The sequence below is a fragment of the Alosa alosa genome, chromosome 16, assembly GCF_017589495.1.
Source record: "Alosa alosa isolate M-15738 ecotype Scorff River chromosome 16, AALO_Geno_1.1, whole genome shotgun sequence".
In the NCBI taxonomy this organism is placed as follows: Eukaryota; Metazoa; Chordata; class Actinopteri; order Clupeiformes; family Clupeidae; genus Alosa; species Alosa alosa.
Window position 1 is genome coordinate 21,081,112 of NC_063204.1, and position 13,808 is coordinate 21,094,919.

The 13,808-nt window shown below is 44.0% G+C and overlaps 1 protein-coding gene across 7 annotated transcripts in view; it reads left to right on the forward strand.

Annotated features, from left to right (window-relative positions):
• The window catches only part of smarcd3b (SWI/SNF related, matrix associated, actin dependent regulator of chromatin, subfamily d, member 3b), a 42,962-nt gene extending 31,415 nt beyond the window's left edge, over nucleotides 1–11,547 (forward strand). For 3 of the 7 annotated variants that reach the window (XM_048266188.1, XM_048266184.1, XM_048266189.1), the window contains 12 exons: nucleotides 415–537; nucleotides 1,276–1,398; nucleotides 2,841–2,936; nucleotides 4,717–4,737; nucleotides 5,314–5,322; nucleotides 5,751–5,852; nucleotides 6,142–6,303; nucleotides 6,708–6,805; nucleotides 7,002–7,137; nucleotides 7,538–7,660; nucleotides 7,953–8,054; nucleotides 8,399–11,547. In XM_048266188.1, the coding sequence (XP_048122145.1) occupies nucleotides 415–537; nucleotides 1,276–1,398; nucleotides 2,841–2,936; nucleotides 4,717–4,737; nucleotides 5,314–5,322; nucleotides 5,751–5,852; nucleotides 6,142–6,303; nucleotides 6,708–6,805; nucleotides 7,002–7,137; nucleotides 7,538–7,660; nucleotides 7,953–8,054; nucleotides 8,399–8,452 (1,149 nt within the window). In that variant the 3' untranslated portion in view covers nucleotides 8,453–11,547. The remainder of the gene's footprint in view (nucleotides 1–414; nucleotides 538–1,275; nucleotides 1,399–2,840; nucleotides 2,937–4,716; nucleotides 4,738–5,313; nucleotides 5,323–5,750; nucleotides 5,853–6,141; nucleotides 6,304–6,707; nucleotides 6,806–7,001; nucleotides 7,138–7,537; nucleotides 7,661–7,952; nucleotides 8,055–8,398) is intronic. The other 4 variants (XM_048266187.1, XM_048266190.1, XM_048266185.1 and 1 more) reach the window with 3 other exon arrangements.
• The last annotated feature ends 2,261 nt before the right edge of the window (nucleotides 11,548–13,808 follow it).

Genomic DNA, 13,808 nt, shown 5'->3' on the forward strand with positions numbered 1-13,808 from the left:
TGCAGTGGAGGAATCTGTAGGCGAGGGCTGGGTTTGGATGCTGGCCCGTTGGCATGCCAGATGGAATGGAAATGTGGCCCTGGGAATGGGCGCGAATGGCATGAGATTGTGGCGCTGCGGAACACTGCTGGGGTAGCCATATTGTCTGCGCTCAGTGCTGCCATTTTTGACGCTTTTGCTGGTTGTCACCTAACGTAGCCGCCAGAGAAGAGTGTGAGGGCAGTTTAAGGGACAATGTGTCAGGCAAACAAGTCTGGCTAGAGGGGCTTGTGATCAATATGTTGTCATATGAATGTGAATTTCAAAGTCATGTGTAACATGTGTTCATTATTGGTGTTATACAGGGTTTACCCGCTGATGATAAAGTGAATATCTTCCTCATGACTTCCCTTCTGTATGATTGTCCTTTAACAGATCCGGGAGCTGGTGCCTGAGTCCCAGGCTTATATGGACCTGCTGGCCTTTGAACGCAAACTGGATCAAACCATCATGCGCAAAAGGGTGGATATCCAGGAGGCCCTGAAGAGACCCATGAAGGTAACCTCAATGATGGGCTGATCTGAATTAGCGTTTTTATGAGGCCAGTAAATTCTGGTCAGCCCAGCAGCCTCCAAGGCCCCATTGTCTACTGCACTGCTGTAGGACAGCAGCATCACTCAGGGAACAGTGTTTGACACCTATACCATGAGTCCCTGAGATAAATCCATCCTGTCTAAAAGCGCAGGTTTCCGCAGGCTACAACGCTCAGGTAAATGAGGCTAGCTAAAAATAAAGAGAGGCAGAACAGGGTCAACACTTGGTGTGGTTTCGAACAGAGCAAGGCAGCTGTGGGCACCCAAATCCCTTTCTAAAGTCTTTGTATGAATGTCCATTTGCATGCACTGCACATCAACTAATATGGCAGACATGTCTCAGAGTGACTCACAAGGCTGACGTGAGGCTCCATCTAATTGAAACTTAAAGACATTTGTGGAGACTTTGTTATGCAGTTGCCAGGAAGCCATTACCATTACTTTGACAGCATCGAGGAGTAATGCAGAAAGCTATGAGATTAAGCTGTGATCAAGAGCTGAAGCAATTGCCCCAGCCATTATGTTACAACATAAACACAGTAATTGGATGGTGCAAGTGCTTCATTATATGAAAGATTTTGCCTTTAGGGCCCCCTATGGTGAATGAGAGCAAAGCATAGGCTGTTTAAGAGTGGGGGGTGCAATGAACTGTTGGAAAGTGCTGGTATGTGCTTTGACCACTTTGATTCGCTTTCCCACGCAGCAAAAGAGAAAGCTGCGACTTTACATCTCAAACACCTTTAACCCCGCCAAGCCTGATGCCGAGGATTCCGACGGGAGCATTGCATCATGGGAGCTGAGGGTGGAGGGCAAGCTGCTAGATGACGTAAGTATCTGAACTACAACAAATCTTTACAAATATTGCAAATTCCTTAACTCTAAGTGACAGCATTGCACTAGCTCTGGTCTCCTTTGATTTGGTAGAGATGTTATGGACTTGGTGGAGGACTTTGGCTGAACTGCAGAATTGAGATGCAGTGTACGCATGATGCAACTCATATTTCATCCCTGCTTAATGGCAGCGGGCAGCGTAGACAGCCTCTCGTTCTCTGTGACAGTCAAGATTTGTGGACGTCGTCCTTCCTTGTAATTTATGAACAAATCGATCCTTCCACATCCATCCGCCTCGTGGGCCCGCCATCGTAAAGATACTTACTACCTTGAACTCCCTCTCAGCGGAACAAGTCTTGACTGAAACACCCTTGTGTCGTCCTCATATGCGCGATGTGCGTGCACTGCAGATCTTCTACTGCGTGCACATACACGCATTCCACTCACACATATGATCTCATATCCTGCCAATGACAAATATGTGGCTTTCAGTTAAGTATACCCCTTGTGGCTCTTGCCCACAGCCCTTCTGCATCTCCCCTCCCTCCCCTTCGGGAGGTTGCATTCTGTTTCCCCCACCGTTCAAATATAAAAATTGGTAGCTCTTTGATTGCACAGTGCAGCTGGACCCGAGCTGAGTCTCTCCCTCTCTTTCTCTGTTTCTCTCATTTCGTAGCAGAGACATAAACATTGGTAATGATTAGTTCTAGTGTGTGTTTATAGTTGGCTCACAGTTACTTAGCCGGGACGGAGGAGGAAAAGGGAAGAGGTGGTGGAGGGGCTGATTGATTGTTTTGATAGACCCATGCAGCCAAGAGCACTTCAGAAAGAGGCAGCAGTGCATTGTCACTCCCTGTTACGCTGGACTTGACTCAACTTGCGCGGACGGTTTAGGCCACCGCCGCTCAGATTGCGCTCAGCGGCTAGTTGAGGTTTCCATAGCAGCTGGCACTGTGAGGAGACGCCTCTGGAGGAAGTGGACCCTGCGAGGGAGAGTTTTTAGCGTCTCATGTGGTTTCCTCTGGCCAGACCCAAGTGGGCCTGTGGTTCTTGGTGGCACTCTTGTCGTAAAGCAAAGAATTGTCTTTGTTAGAACCTACTAGCAACAGAGAACCATCATTCAACAGAGCACCATCATGTGTGAAAAGTTTTTTTGCCACTATTTTGTTTTCTGCGTTGATTCTGAAATGGGTGTTTTTACAGTAGTGCTGGAGGTTTCAGAATGTTTGTCAAGTCTGGAATGGAAACATTCCAGAATGCCAGAGTTATGTGGACTTTGCTAAGTGCAGTTGTGTAAGCAAACCTGTGCAAAGATGAATTTCCAAGACCACAGAATATCTATGCTTAGAAATGGAGCATATTTATTTATATAAGTTCAGATTAACGTATGATTTAGCATGTTATGTTTAACCATCCATATCTCTGTTCAAACCGTAGCCTGGGAAACAGAAGAGGAAGTTCTCATCGTTCTTTAAAAGCCTGGTCATTGAGCTGGACAAAGACCTGTATGGCCCAGACAACCACCTGGTGGAGGTGAGTAAAGGTTCTTCTTCTCTAAAAAAAAACACTGCCCACGTCTCCCTTTCCTCGTATTCCTCTGTAGGCAAAGTCATCTCTGTAGTGAAGTCTATGTCTAGTGTCTCTATATGACTGTGGCCAGACAACCCTCAGCACGTCACCTGTCTAAAAGTAGTTGACTTGCCAGAACTAATGTAGGCCAGCTGGACCCTTACTAGCCGCAAAACACAGCAGCCACAATAAATAAATCCAAACGTCTTCTGATGGCCGTGCTTGTCACTTCGTTTCGTCGTTCTCCTCCGGGGAGAGCAGGCCGCTGTGGCCGCCTCGCCCCATGACCCAGCACAGCCCACTGACCTCCCCACAACCCCTCTCGCTCATCGTCTCAGTGACGCGTGTGGGGGTGGGGGGGGGGGACTCACACGCCGCCTCTGCTGCTAAGTCCAGTATGTCTTGGACGTGCCGTGACTCAGCGTCTCTCAGTCAGTGCCGTCCTTTGTGAACATCTGTGTGAGCTGACCCTTCGTCTCATTTAGAGTGTAAAGAGACAAGGTCAGCATTAGTGTTTAAAGCATGGACATGACAAGTGTTTGTGCATAAAACTCACAACAAGAGTGTGTCAATAGTACAATTGTTAAAGTGTGATCGAATATGGAGTACAATTGACACAGTTTGTTCAGGAGAGCCACATTGGTCGCACTTTGTTTTGGCATAAGGGCCTTTGAGTTCTTGCTAACTGTTGACATTGTGTTAGGAGGTAGCTAGGATTCCTGTACAAACACAGCATGCGATTGTTAAATGTTTCTCTAAAATAATTATTGTGAGTTGTTTTTCAGGAGAAAAACACTTTTTCAGATTAAATAAACTTGTTTGAATTCACAATGGACTTCAGTGAAATTAATGTTTTACCACAAACTGTTAAATAACTGTTAAAACTAGAGGTTTACATTGCATTCTTTGACAAGAATATCCCTTGTAGATGTTTAAACACAAATATACAGTATGACCTGCAGTAACATAAATACTGTATGCAGCCCACACAGACAGACATATAAATACACACCCACCCACACATATACACTCTCTTTGGTCTCTCTCTCTCTCTCTCTTTCTTTCTTTCTTTCTCTCTCTCTCTCTCTCTCTCTCTCTCTCTCTGTCACACACACACACACCCACACACACATTTCTGTACTGAGGTTTCTTCTTTGCACTGTCTCAGTTTCCAAATGGGCATTGACAGACTGCATTTAAAGATGTAAAGGAAGTTGCAAACAAATTTCAAGTTCAGTCTATTTGCAATGTTACAATACCACAACACTAGAGTCAAGTTCAGTCCTTTTTTGTTAATTTGGTAAGCATTCTTTAAATTCAAAAGTGAGTATAGTTGTGACATTACTTTCCGTTACTCTCAGCTTGATATCATTGTGTTGTATGTGTGGGGTTCAGTGGGTCTAGGTTTGTTTGTTTAGAGTGTAGAATTCCATTTATATTTTATAAATGGAATTTATTTTAAAAAAAAACAACAAAAAAACATTAGCAGTTCAGATAAGAGATCCGTATAGTCGAGTATAATGACTTTTCCATTGAAGTTTAATGTTGGTGAGAGATGTAAATAATTTAGCCACAGAGGACTATGTACATGGGAACAGAAACAGAGTGAATGCATTTACAGTAAAGTAGCCCTGTGAGATTTTCAGTGTTCAGCCCACGGAGCTGCTTCAAATGCTGTGTTGGTAGAGACAGTAGGTGTTGCTCATATGCTCAGCTGGAGAACCTCAAGTGTTTCTCTTTACAGCTAATGGGCAGCCATGCACAGGTAAGATTAAGGCTTCAATACCATTTTCACACTATTAAGTTCTTAGAGCATAGAGGGGCTAGGGGTGGGGTTGAGGGCGGAGGGGGGGGCACATTTTGAAACCATTTATTTAAACCTCTTGTGTCGTCTTTAGAACATTTCTGCATACAAATCAGATGCCACGCTTGCCTCTGAAGAGCTTGTTTACGCTACTGTGGTGCTCTCTGTAATTTATTTTCCATTTGATTTGAATACCCATATCATTTCCCGTGATTTTCAGTCATCACCTTTTCATAGAGTTATGGTTCGTCATCTCATTTGTAGGCAGCAACCGCTTTACAATCTGGCATGCACTGCATTGCCTACGTGCTCACATGAGCTAGCAGTTAGCATCAGAAGGCAAGTGCAATTCCCCTGCCGCCAATGCCCAGGGCTAATGACTGGCTATGGAGCATACTGGCCCATGAGCACTATGCTCCCTGGGTTTGAGCACTTTCATGTGTAGGTCAGAGGTCAAATCAACCCACCTTCCCCACAGTCCTTATCCTGGTCTCTTCTTTTGTTCTATGTTTCCATCCTTATGGCCCATCCAATTAGTTGAGAATGGTGAGTGTTGCCAGGAAAGACTGGGCTTTGTGACAATATGGTATTAAAGTGTGTGTATGTGTGTGTGTGTGTGTGTGTGTGTGTGTGTGTGTGTGTGTGTGTGTGTGTGTGTGTGTGTGCGCGCGCCTGCCTATGTTTGTGTGTGTGTGTATGTGCGCCTGCCTGTGTGTGTGTGTGTGTGTGTGTGTCTGTTTGTGTGTGTGTGTCTGTTTGTGTGTGTGTGTGTGTGTGTGTTAGAGAGAGAAAGAGAGAGAGAGAGAGTATGTCTGCAGTATACTAGCAATAAGACATGTTTTAGGATGATAAAGGATTAGAAGTTTTAGAATGATTTTCAGGGCCAAATGCACATTTGCATTATGTAGCCTTGTCTGTGATTGTGCTCCTGTGTCTCTGCCTGGTACTGACCACGTACCTGTGTTTGCCCACAGTGGCATCGCACTCCCACCACCCAGGAGACGGACGGCTTCCAGGTGAAGAGGCCGGGGGACGTGAGCGTACGCTGCACCCTGCTGCTGATGCTGGACTACCAGGTGAGGACACCAGAGCCGGGGGCTAGCCAGCATGGACATTACCCATGTGCAGCAGACTCAGTAGAAACAACAGTCTTCCATTGGGTTTCAAAAGCCCTCAGTGCAACATGTCCTAAGCAACAGCAGATCCTATGCGTTTTATATAATGCAGCCTAAAGGCATCTACAGACATTCCTGGTCTGTTGGTGTGTCATTCACTGCATATTAAAATACAACACTGTCTGATTTGTGAGGCATGTAGACAGGCAGCTATGTGCTTGATAGCATTTGATGTGTCTGTCCTCCATAGCCTCCCCAGTTTAAACTAGACCCGCGGCTGGCTCGTCTGCTGGGCATCCACACGCAGACCCGGTCCTGCATCATCCAGGCCCTCTGGCAGTATGTGAAGACCAACAAGCTCCAGGACTCCCACGATAAGGAGTACATCAACTGTGACAAGTACTTCCAGCAGGTGTGTACAGTCATGTAGAGGGTTTGGTAGCATTCCATGATATGTTCTTAGCTCTCATAAGTCAACTTTGTGCTCTCAACTGAGTATACTCTCAACCTACAACCAGCAAAATGATCAGATATTTAAATAGAATTGAAACTTATTAGCACATGAAGTCAAATGTGTTGCCTGATTAAGCAGGATCTATGTTAGGTTGTGTGGTACGTAGAGTGACTCACTTTTACCAAGGGTTTATCCTCTATCGATAGCATGTATTACTGACTCAAAACAACAATTCCCTTCATGGACAGAATGACCTTGCGCCCTGTGGGGCATTCGCTACTCCTATGCTGTAATTAAACAGTGATGGTTGACTGCTTGTCTGACTTTGTGAGTGAATGCTAACCTGTGTTCTCTCTGGTCAGATATTTGACTGCCCTCGGCTCAAGTTCTCAGAGATTCCTCAGCGCCTCACCAATCTGCTGCTGCCCCCTGACCCCATAGTCATCAACCACGTCATCAGGTCAGTCAAATCCTTTCATTCACAATGTTAATGAATGGACAGCGAGTTTTACTGTGGAGCGATTAGTAATTAGTTAGTTAGAAATTCGTTTTTATTCATTAGTTTTGTTGTTACTTGTATTCATTCGTTTTTAGACACACCGCTGTGTATTCCTGGCACAAGTCTGGGACCATTCATTATTTCATATTTTTTGCAGTGTGGACCCTAATGACCAGAAGAAGACGGCGTGTTACGATATTGATGTTGAGGTGGAGGACCCCCTGAAAGCTCAGATGAGCAGCTTCCTCCTCTCCACAGCTAATCAGCAGGAGATCGCCTCCCTGGACAACAAGGTAGGTGTCAGCAGGTCATCTGGAAACACCCAATAATCATCCCTCTAGAGAATTGGGCTGTTCAATAGAGCGATCAATACCGTTCGCCCTCAGTAATGCAGAACATGATCCTATCAGAGTCACACTAGCACTTTTGTGAAATTTATGGAGGATCATGGGTATTCCAACATGCCCACTTTTGTTTGTTTTTGCTAGATGCTCCAATTTTCTACATTCGTATTTAAGGGTATATCATATTGTTGTTTTACGTGTGCATTTAGAACTGTAAAAATGATATACCGTTGACTTGTAGTAATGTGCTTGTTCATGACTATGTACAGACCTATATGCAAACATATTTCAGTCTCTATATTTCAGAAGACAGACTAATGTGTCTAGAGTAATGTGTCTAATATTTCAGATCCATGAGACCATTGAGTCCATCAACCAGCTGAAGATCCAGAGGGACTTCATGCTCAGTTTCTCCAGGGACCCCAAAGGCTACATCCAGGACTGGCTCAAGTCCCAGAGCAGAGACCTTAAGGTACATTAGGCTCCACAGAGCAAAATGCTGGCTGTATTTCCCAGTTTGTCTACTTGCAAATACCTACCATGGGGGAACATTATCATTACAGGCTTGGTTTAGAATGTAGGAGATGTGTTTCTCTTCTGAGTATCCAGAAAAGGTTCTACTCACAGGTTCTTTATCGTGAAAAGGTTCTTCATAGACACTAATTATGCTTACACCTGATTGAGCTGGGATGAGACTGCCGAATGGTCATTGACTCTGGGGGAGTAAAGGGTTGTATTGACTGAATGTGTGCCTTTGGTTGCAGCTGATGACTGATGTTGTGGGTAACCCGGAAGAGGAGAGGAGGGCAGAGTTCTACCAGGAGCCCTGGACACAGGAGGCTGTTAGCCGCTATTTCTACTCAAAGGTGAGATGTGCTCCAACACCCAGATGTTACTACACACTGGGATACTTCCATGGAACCCTCATTCTCTGATATAAACTTTTCAAACAATAAACATATGATCTCTTTTACTCCGTGTAGCACAGTCCAACAGAAATAAATCTATTGATGACAATAAATTGGTGACAATAAATTGTGATAAAATATTACGGCCTGGTAGTAATAGAGGATATTGCGGATGTACAGTATATGTTCAATAACATTTCAACATGTATGTACTGTTATGTATTTAAGCAGAAATCCTCAGACCAGAGAGAATAGCTGCTATATGTATATAAAATGTGGTGTTGCTCTTCCTTCATGAACAGATTCAACAGCGGAGACAGGAGCTGGAACAGGCACTGGCCTTGAGGAACACCTAAGCCTGACCCTCAACCCCCCACCTTTCACCTTTCACCTTTCACCCCTCCCCCTTGCCATACACAGGCCTCCCTCATGTTTGCCATCTGTTTCCTCTGCTGCCTGGATCTGTTGTCTGATGTTCTAACGTGTGTGGGAGGGAACATCACCAGCTGGTGCATACACCTGCGATCACCTTTGACCGGTGCCCACACAAGGCCTGCCTGCCTGTTGTAACTGTTGCCACAGCAGGCCTGCCAGAGAACACTGCATCCGTTTCCTCCCAACCCCTAACCAATTAAGTCCAGTTGGTCCCAGTGCCATGTCTCTAGTTCAAGTCTTTAGATGCGGCTCAAGCCAACAGCATGCTTTTGGCCACCTGGTCTCAAATGCTTGAGGACAGATCCAAACAGATGCCTACAAAGGAACTGAACATGGAGCCATCTGTTCAGTTGGCTATACTGGAGCCTCATCTTCCAGAAAGCATCTCTTCTTTGTTTTTATTGCTGGTGGGTAGTTCAAATGAGGCCCCCACATTTCAAGTGTTTTGGGCTCCAGCCATTTGAGTGTTATTTTTTACATTGTGAGCAGTAAGCTCTGTGTGTTTGTATTCAAGTATTTTTTTAACACCAAGAAGCATGATTTTATGGTCATGGTTCTTTAAAAATGAAAAACTGAAGTCATTTAAAATCTCTTAATTAAGTATTTGAAATCAGGCAGCTTTAATGGAAGGATTATTCATTGGTTCTCCTGTAACTGTTAAAATGGGTAGACATCATTTCTTGTTTAAGTATCAATACTTCTTGGGATAGAAATGGGAACCATAGTTTTAAATTGTATTTGATTGTAATTTTTAAAAATTGACTTAAGTAATGTAAAATCATGAAGTCATGTTACTAATATTTAATATATTGAGATAAGATGCAGTATTGATTAATACCCAGAGATTTAGCATGGAGGTGGTGAAGGACACATCATGTCACCTTCTGTTTCAGCCCATTCTTTGTTACCTAACCAAATGTAGAGAAAAGCTGTGCCCGAACTAGTGCACAAAAGCTCCTTGTTGTGTGTCTGAAGGATATGACTAAGCATTGCTTCTCTGGAGTAAAACTACAGTCAAGGTACATTGCCACACTCAAAATGCAAACCACATGTGGAGCAAATGTTAGTTACTTACTGTAAATAGTCTGTTTTTCTTTACCTTAGACGTTCTTCACATGGTGTTGCACTGCTGTTGTTACGTGTAAGGCGTGGAGCACACTATAAGGTCTAGTAAGGACGATTGTTGTGTGAAGTGGGATATAGTTGTTATGCTTTGAATGGAACTGTGATGGGGAACAATCAGGTGAAACAGGGTGGAATGAAGATGTACGCAAAAGCAACTGTCAGGGTGTGTTATGTATATATTCCATAGGTTCACTCCCATATTTGGGTGAAAACCTTGTCAGAAAACAAGTTACACAACTGCATGAAAAAGCAAATGTGCTCCTTTTATGTCAATGACTCAACACATGTAATGTATCCACTGATATGTCCTGTTGTTGGACATGGGTTTCATTGCCAATTTCAGAGGCCCCGTTATGAAATGACTGACTATTTGTGACTTTTTTTTTCTTTCAAAGAAAGTTTGTGTTTGCCTTTTAGTTGTACTTGACATTGGATTGATTTGTGTCACAGAAACAGCCTGCACCAGAATTTCCTCATTCTGTTAAAATAGAGGAGTCACCAAAGGGAATGGACTCCAGATGTGGACTCCGAACAGAAGCATAGTTACGGAACAATCATGAGCCACTGTTACACCTAGTGTTGGATGAAACCACGACGGATGTTATTTCTCTTTTTTAATGTAATATGTAAATATAGACATTTTACACTGTAGGATGACAACTGTACAGTTTTGTGTGTGAAGGGGTGGGAGGTATGGTGGGTGGGTGGGAAGTAGTTTGAAGTTTAAAAGGAACGCTTTTTGTGTTTGGGGTTGAGTAGAGGAGAGAGGACACTTCTTTGCTGACATACAACGATAGCATCCGTGTTAAACCCGGTCTTGATCTGGTGGAGTTTTCTTTTGGGTTGTTTTTTTAGCATGCCGGGTCCTAGCCCTCGTCTCCCTACTCGTCTGGCAGAAAAGGGGTATGACTTGACAGCAGCTTGGCATCTCATTGGATGTTTCAGCTGTGCCCATATTCTCTACTGTTGCCTGAGTATTCCCCTAAGTTGTTAATGTTGGCACTTTCATCATTCATTGATCTTACTTTTGATAAGATTGAACTGATTGAAATGGAAGGTTTTTAAAAGATTTGTTTAAAACTAATGCATGCTGCATGGACAAAACCATCCCCTGCCATCCCACTCATTAGTAAGAAGAAGAAAAAAGATTCCCACCATTTATCCAGAATATGTCACAGCCCATTTTGATAACTTCTGAGGCAGTTGCTATGACAACCTGCCCCTAAAGCTTTATATTGGACAGTGGATAGTGGCCTGCCTGGCACCAGTGCTCCAGAGAGAAGTCTCTCCACCACTAGATTGTTATCAGCGTTGCAAATGAACACATTAAACCACAAGAGTCTACTGTTGGAGTGCAGGTGCCACGGCTCAGCTGGTGCTGTTCAGGTGGCTTTCCTAGACAGCTGCCATGCACATGGTCTGTTCTACACACTGACAACGTGTTGGACTCCACTCCACCATTTGAAACCTTTTCTCCTTTACAAGCGTCAAGTGACCCTTAGTCCCTGATGTCATGGTGAGTTAAAGCAGGTCTTTGAGAAATACAGAGGTGTGAGTGCACTGATCCCTCCAGACATACAGTAAACAGGTGTAATTATATTTTACTGTCAGAGGGAAGAAATGCAGAGGTTCTACCACGCTAAAGGAGAACGCTAGTCCTAACCTAGTGTCAGAAAGGCCTGAGGTAGCATTCTCTTTCTTAATTTTTTACCAGACTCGAATGTCTCACTGAAAACTGTTTTTTTTTTTTTCAAGCATCACCTTCATCCACTGTCAGCAAAGAGAAAACCAAGTGAAGGAACAGCTATGACTTTTTGTCACTGTCAGACAGCTTGGATGTCAATAAATAAGCGCTTGCCAAAGTTTGTAAATGCAAAAAAGCTGGAAATAAGTATGGTCTGATGTCTTTATTTGTGAGTGTGTGTGTGGCCTACGGATAAGCCCATAATCATGGAAAGATGTGGATGTCTTGTGCTGTATTGCGGTGATAGTCCAACATGTCAAGTCAAACAGTTTTTTTCTTTATTATCAATACAGACTGCTGTGGTATTACAGGGTACTTGGAATAGGAATATCTGACGGTCTAAGCATACCAATCCTTTAACATAATTTGGTTTCCCTTGAAATCCCCAATTCAGTTTTTTAGTGTGGTGCTGCCATCTTGTGGCAAGTCATCTGATCAACAGATGAAATGCTCTATGGGTTGATGAGGTCAGCATTTTCAGATGGGGAGGGAGTTATTTGGGTTAACAATAAACAGCCAACCTCACAAAGAGTGAAAGTGAATTAATAAACTACACTGAACATACAAACTTTCTCTTGAGACCGAGTCATAAACCAGTATGTCTGATAAAGTAGTGCCACCACGGCTGATCATTGACGTGTTGCTATAAAGTTGGTAGATAAGGTAATGGAACAAACTGATTTTATATTTAAATTATCTAAATTAATTATTAAAAATATGTATTTATCCACATCTAATATTGAGATTATATTGATCTAAACTTACTTGTTGACTATTTGATTTAGATTTAACAGGTTTAAGAACTTGTAACATTTATTAAATCAAAACATACCTAACTGGACTTGACACAGACTGTAATGTATTCTCTCTCATTGGGCTGCCGTAATGTTCCCTCATTTATTTTTGCCCCATGTGTATAAACAGCAACACCTCCACTGGAGAAAGCTCCACTTCTCTCTGGCAGGCCTCTCCACATACACGCCATACCCTTGCGCTCAGACAGGCTCTGTATTGTGTGCCGCTCTCTTGCTGTGAGGAGGCAGGTGGAAGTCTTCTCTCTGGTGGGCAACATGTCCGTCCAACACCCCAGCACCGCCCCCAGTCTACCTCGCACACAGAGACCCTTTCAATCACCTCACTCCCTGTCCCTGCTTTGCCTGCCACACTCACTCGAGTCCAAATCCACCGTCCACAGCAACAAATAACAGCAGAGAGGCGAGGAATGAGGTCTTTAACAGAGGGGTTTGTTCTCCACTAGCTTTCGGCTCTCTGCTGTTAATCACTCATTCTCTCAAAACTCTTAAAGAGAAAGGAGAGAGAAAGAAGAGGGGGTGATGTGTGAAGGGAGTCATTGAGAACCGCAGTAGGAAAACGGTTCACTTTTCCCTCCACTGGAACCAAGCCAGCGCGCCGGCAGGCTGCTCGGGCTATAGATGCTAGACGTTCTGCGCAGCCTCCACTCTAATCTCCCCACAGACACATGTGCACTGAATTTCAGCCTGGCGCTGGGAGGCCCCGCTACCCTAGAGGGAGTGGGAGTGAGAGCAAGCAACAGAGATGAAGGGACCGGGGGAAGGTGGGAGTCTGTGAACTTGGAGAGGAGAGGGGGAGATGGAGGAAAAATTAAAGAGAAAGAGAGACTTGAGCAGGCAAAAGGGAGTTACAAGAGATACTTTGAGTGTGAGTTGAGTTCTACCAATAAATAATACAGGAAGAAAGTAGATGATAGGAGAGACAGCCAGGAATAGACCATGTGTGTGTGTGCATTTGTGAAAAGGACATTGTGTGTGATACAGAAGTGGTAAACATGTCACTGGCAGGCCTGGTAAGATACTCTATGTAAGGCATACTGTGCAGACAGCGCTTCCAAGGCACACTCATACAGTTCTGCACACTCACACAGCTCTGCAGAAGCACTCAGTCTGAGGAATGCACTCTGTGAAAACCACACAAGTTCACTCCTCTCTGCTCCCATCAGCTAACGTCTGCCGACAGCTCACAGCCAGAGGTGTGATAGAAATTTAACACAGCGGTATGCAATGAAACCTTCTCATGTGAAGCTTAGTTTTGATGTCAAGGATGACCTGACAAGCTGAGAAATGAATTACTATCAAGTGATTGTCCTATATGAGGTCACAAAGTGGTACTATGGGTTGACGTGACATACCATTATCCTACACAGGTATGGTTCTCTTATCAGTGAATTATTCGAGGCAGTAAAACTGAAGACAGTTAACGGATAACTCATGTTTTTTTCAATTATGTGCTGAATTCAATTTAGCTTGAATGCATGTGTTGCTGTGCGTCTGTACCTCTGAGGCTGGGGGGGGCTGCAGAGAGCAATATTTCACGCGGCCCTTCCATTGAACCCCATCTGTGCAAACACAGGAAATTGAATTGGCCCCGGG